Genomic DNA, 6,000 nt, shown 5'->3' with positions numbered 1-6,000 from the left:
AGACTGCAGTCTGCCCCAGTGAGCGGTGGCTAGATGGTGACTGGCAGTAGCTGCTGAGACAAGGTGCAGATAGACGGTTGGGGGTTCCCTGTGGAGGGGAGACCCAGAGGCTGCGGGGGAACAGCAGAGGACAGAACCCCGAGGTAAGGGGCACCGGGGTCTGGGAGGGACATGGGGGCTGAGGCAAGCGGGACATTGGGCAGCAGTGGGAGCTCCAGAGCTGGAGAGCTAATTCCCAGGATGACCAGCAGGAGGCACCGCACCGGTGAGTCGTCGCTTTGCTACAATGCCTTTTGCCAATTTTTGTGAATTTACAGTCTGATCTTAAAAAAAAAAATGCTGTTTTAACAATATACAGGTGCAACTGAATTACCCAAAAAAGGGAAACAGTAAAATTGACAATAGTGTAATAGTGAGGAGACAAATGTGAATTCATATTTTGACCACTGCCCGTGGTCAAATATCTGCTTATTTCTGAAAGAAGAAATAGCAGTATGATCCTGGTTAAGTGCCAGTGTGGACAGAAAAAAAGAAATTTTAATCTTAAAAGAATACCCAGGTTTATTAATTGGTTTCGCACACATGCAGTGAGGAGAATTAGATGTTACTGACTACTGCTCATTATTTTCATGGTAGTCACTACCATGTAATAAACCCACTTTACTGTTGCTGGCTCACTAAAAAGATCTCTCTGTTTCCTAAATGAATGTCTTTCAGTCAATGTACAGCAGAATACAAACTTGCTGCTTCGCATTAGTGTTAATGAAGTCATGAAATGCACAAATCCACAGAGTTTCAAATCACAGTTAAAGAAGAGCAGAAAGGACATGGTGATTCATTTTGAAGATGTGAAATATTTTTCTGTACAGGTATTATTACAGCCTCTGCTCTTTTATAATGTAATTCTCATTATTGGTTTAATAACATGATAGCACTAAATATCTAGAGCTGTATTTTCAGGGGCAAGGAGGAGGGAATCTCATGTACTGTGGTACTTTGTGAGTATTCTCTTTTTTTTAATCAATATACATCTCATCTAGGTTCATAAAGTAAAACTGCAATTAAGTCTGCAGGCTCTGCTCCAGTCCCTTAACCACAAGACTGTTTTTCTCTGCCCAGAGTTTAGAGATTGTTATTGCTATCTGGTCAAGGGAGGATGAACTGGAGATTATTCTCTGGTTGAGTAGGGGTGCACATACGGTGGGACTTGATTTGGTGTAACGTAGAAATAATTGGAGTTACATTGTTGTAAAACTGGTATAATGTATTGGTGAGTCAGGCCCATAGTGTTTGCTTAGTGATTTTATATTCATTTGTCAAGTATGGTACAGTGTACTGGGGATATGTGGCGCATTCTGTCATTGTTCAAGCTAAATTGTGAACAGGCATACAGTTGTTCCATGGTTTAGATTGGAGGGAATAAAAGGGCTGATTTAAGACTGTTTTGGGTAGTAAAACTCTGCATTTCCATGCTTTCCAATGTTTGATTTAAGTGTAATCTTAACTTTGAATTTCCGGGCTTTCAGATATTTGTATTTTTTTTAATTGCAATGTTTTAAGATATTTTCCCTCTGAAGTTATTGATACATATTTACAACCTTATGTCCTGCTTAACTTGTTTTGATGTGGAATTATTTGGGGCTCATTTTTAAGAAAAGCTTAGCTCTACTCTAGCCAATTCCACTACACCATACCATCTTTGTCAAACTAAGCACACTTAATCTGGGCTGTGCCTACTGGGAGGGTGGAAGGTGGTGGGATTGATGTGAAGCATGACTGGGTGATATGGGGGAAGTCAAAATGCCTTTGCTAGTGGGTGTGATGGGGTTCTCCATTTAGCCTTCGTTGTGGAGCATAAATTCCTATTATTTGGGGCAACTGAAACTTACTATTACCCTTTTTGACCCAAGCGGTAGGCCAAAATTTAAGGTGTTTTGGGTTGTTTCCTTTAGGAGAAATTGATGATAATCAGATGTTTCTTTGATGCAGTCCTGTTTACTTACAAAGAAGGTACACAAAGCCCTGTTTCTCTGAAAGCAGTAAGGTCAACTAGCAGGAGGTAGTTTCCTTGCTCATAATTCCAAGCCTGCATTTCCAACCAGCATTCTGCCCCCAAACCCTTTTTCTTAGCTTTCTGTTATGCCCATGGTACCAATTATTCTCTTACTGTCTCCTGGCTTTCTGCCTGCCTCTGACATGCAACTGCAGTTCAATTAGTTGCCAGTCCCTGCATTTATCATCCCTCAGGGCATCCTACTGGACCAGATGGCCCTGCTGCTGCCCAGACCTTGTGTGAAGTCTACTCCTTCAATAGAAGTTTCCATTATTTCAACTATTGCGGTACTAAACAGAGGGACATTTAATTGTTCTCCCATCTAGCCTAAATGGAAGGTGCCCGCTAGCATGCCATCAGTTTCAAAGAGATCTGTGAGTGCCCAGCCTTCACTTGTTCCCCTCAGAACTGTGTAGTGAGTGCTGTAGCAAATAGGTCAGTTTGCCCCAGATTTAACCCTTTCCTCAGTTGCTCTTGTTGCTCCATGTGGATAGCATGTAGATGTTGTTGTGTTTTAACTTTCAGGTTCCAAGGCAGCAACAGGATGAGCGGAATAGGATTATTCTAGAATTGGTAGGATTTCAAGGTCCAAAAGACTTTCCAAGGTTGCTGGGTAGTGCAACTGTACACCTTTATGAAGTCATTGAGGTGGGTCTGACAAAAGAAAAGATTATCTAGGATGAGTTCTAAGTAGTTTGTTCCACACATGTTTTGGCAAGTAGTACGCTAGATAAACCATACTTACACCACCAGGATACAAATTAATCCATAATATTTGTATGTTGATTTGAACTGAAACAATAGAGTAGTTAATATAAGAGAGCAATATTTCCTTATGTAAGTGTCCAGTTGTTAGCTGACTGGGTGATAATGTACTATAATAATAATAGTTGGTACTTATATTGTTCTTTCTATCTTTGTAGTGCTTACAAAAATGTAATCCTCGTAAGACTTGCAATACATTTCAATATCCCTGGGATACTGAGGGCTTAAGGCCAGTTTTTCAAACGTGGGTGTCAAAAGTTATTTCCCAAAACAAGTATTTAGGCACCTAAATATAGAATTGGGTCCTAATCCTGCAACAACTGACATGTGCATAACTTTACTTATGTGAGTAGTAGCATTAAAATCTATGGGACTGCTTGCATGCTTAATGTTACTTGCATGTGTTTGCAGGATCAAATGTGTTTGACACTTAATTTTCATTGAAAATCTGGTTCTAAATAACTTTTGGAAAGATGAAAAAATGAGTGGCAGAACTAGGATTTGAACTCAGGAATTGCTTTCTCACAGTCTCAAGGTCAGACAGTAGACTGCCTAACTGCCTTTCCATGTGTACTTACTTTTTCCACACTCTGTTATAGTTTAAAAATCAAATAAAAGGATGTGGCATCTTCATCTATGGTAGTTACAAATGTTGCGTATTCCTCTTACATGCTTGGTAATATACTGCAGTAAAACACTAGTTTTGGAGATTTGTGAATCTAAGTATTCCTTTTCTTTCTTTCCTCACCCACCCAGAAAGGCCACTTCAGTGAAGCATGTGCCATGAGGATTGGAAACATGGTAGGATTTCTTTGGTGAAATTACAAAACAATATATACAGATGACTTCATATCATTGCAAAATAATTTTAATTGCATACAGTAACATGCATATACATTGAACACTGCATTATAGCCTTCCAGGGTCACTGGAATGGTAAAGTGACTAAAAACAGAGAGAAAGGATAGTGAAAGAGAAGAATGGCAAGTAGACCCTAATCCTTAGCTGGAGTAAATCAGCATAGCACCAATAAGATCATAAGGTTCACATACAGTGCATGGGCCATAGTCTACACAATGATGCCAGCACAGCATCATTGACTTCAGAGGAGTTGCACTGATACTACTGACAACAGAATTTAGATAGCATCTGCATAATAAGAAAATATCAGATTTTTAAAATTATTAGGGAGAAGTAATACAGAAAAATCAGTCTGTGTAAAACTGCGTACTAACCTACTGTATGCTAACCAAATTTTGAGGCCATGTGAATTTTCATAACACATTGAGCCATCTCTAGTTTCTGACACACATTGGTTTGTAGGTTTTAGCGATGCAAGTCAAGCCAGGATTGAGATTGTGGCACTGTAGGGCCTTACCGTGGCATAACCCTTGAGGGCAACAAAAACTTCTCTGCAGAGGAACTCACAGGTGCCCATTGTATCCACAACATTGGACAGTGCTGGGTGGAAAGAGGGCATAGCCTGGATGATCAGAAAATGCACCAATTCAGTGCATCTCCTTGTAGACTCCAATGGGGAAGCTCCTCTGTAAACCTTGGCAGAAACTAAACTTACCTTCCCATGTCATAACCCTTGAGGGAAGTTGGCAGGAGAAACCATGTCTGCTCTTTCCCCATGATGAATTTCCCCTCTGTGCTGGGTAGGTGAATCTAGCCCATTGTATCTATGCAATATAGAGAATACAGGTTGGTAAGACTGATATTGTCATTATGTATGATCCATAGCATAGCAGTATGAAACAAAGTACAGTTTATGCTACTTTAGGTGCTCTTAAACGTATACAGTGTTTTATGAGAAGTTTGAAAATGCATTACACAGATTAAACACTATGATTTTTTGGTACATTATGCTTTTCTAGGCAAAGCTCATAAATGAACATGGGTCTTCTGAATTCAGTGCTCAGATGAATGTGTGTATTATCAGGAGCAATAGATGCATGAAAGTAGACAAGGAAAAGTTCTCCTTTGAGTGACTGTACCCACATACATTCCACTGGAAGTGTATGTGTGCCCTGTGCACTCAAGTCAGAGTTTTACTGGCCATACCTGCAGGCAGTGCATGGGCCCTCATTTTCCTCATGTGCCGAGCCTCTAAAGGGGCATGGCTGGCAGCTCCCTCTCAGTTCCTTCTTACTACCTGTGGTGAGATTTGGATCTCCCCATCACCCTTGAGCTTCAGATAGTCAGCCTTTGAAAATAATAAATAGTTTTTATATAGCTGTAGTTTAGTTTAGTGTAGTTAGTAAATTAGTTTAACCGGGAGTTAGTATGCAGAAATCCCCAGGTTTTAAACAGTATGCCACATACAAGGCTATGATCCCTGTTAGTTGCCTAATCTGCTTAGACAAGGGACCTGTGAAGAACAAATGTCCTATTAGTTCTTCTGTCCTGACAAGAATAAAGAAACAAAGGGATTTCTGCCTTAAAGTGCATTTTCTCATGAAGGCAATGCGTCTTTCCACAGAGACTGACCCTGACCAGAAGAGGTCAGAACGTTTTTCCTGAAGAATGCCCCTCCCACTGCCTCAGCCACTAAACTGAAATCTGGTGAGAGATGTTGCTCGTTTTCCTCTTCTACAGCCTCCTTGAAGCACTCAAAACTATCTTTGTCATCACAGACTGATATACCTTCGATGCCTCTTTCTTGGACTATCAAAAAGGCTCTGAAAAAGTCCTTTGGTGCTGAGTTGAGGTCTAGTCGCAAGCTCCAGCAACATCCAAGGTGGCACTGTCAACTCCAGATTCAGCGGGTCTGTGAAAACCAGTGCCTGCACTTCTACTAGAGAGAGATTTGACCCTGGCACTATTGGGTCCAGCACCTTTGGTGTCAGTAGCTAAGCACTTACCTCTGCAATCAGTGACATTGATGCCACGAGCTTTTTCGTCGCAAAAGATGTTTTGTCTCCCTCTCTTCCAGGCTCTTGTTGCGTTGTCTGGTCCTGATCTCAATGGCCTCCACTACATCAGCACTACCAGCATTACTAATCACTAGGGCTCCGTGTTTGTCACAGAGGTCACAGATTCCAAGACTTCCTGCGACCTCCGTGATTTCTGCAGTGGCTGACCTCAGGCGGCCCTGCAGCCAGCTGCACCTGCCACTGCTGGAGCGGCCCTGCACCGGCTGCTGCTCTGGTGGCCCTGGGCAGCTGACCCCGGAGACC

The 6,000-nt window shown here is 41.6% G+C and overlaps 1 protein-coding gene across 1 annotated transcript in view; it reads left to right on the top strand.

Annotated features, from left to right (window-relative positions):
• Positions 1 to 240: 240 nt before the first annotated feature.
• The window catches only part of C2CD6 (C2 calcium dependent domain containing 6), a gene marked incomplete at both ends in the record, with an annotated part of 44,102 nt that continues 38,342 nt past the window's right edge, over positions 241 to 6,000 (top strand). Inside the window, 3 exons of the mRNA XM_084642871.1 lie at positions 241 to 265; positions 718 to 869; positions 2,579 to 2,701. Of these exons, the coding sequence (XP_084498997.1) occupies positions 241 to 265; positions 718 to 869; positions 2,579 to 2,701 (300 nt within the window). The remainder of the gene's footprint in view (positions 266 to 717; positions 870 to 2,578; positions 2,702 to 6,000) is intronic.

The sequence above is a fragment of the Lepidochelys olivacea genome (genome assembly GCF_965140295.1).
Source record: "Lepidochelys olivacea isolate rLepOli2 genome assembly, chromosome: 11".
In the NCBI taxonomy this organism is placed as follows: Eukaryota; Metazoa; Chordata; order Testudines; family Cheloniidae; genus Lepidochelys; species Lepidochelys olivacea.
Note: the sequence above shows the minus strand (reverse complement) of the source record. Positions and strands in the feature narration are given on the sequence as shown.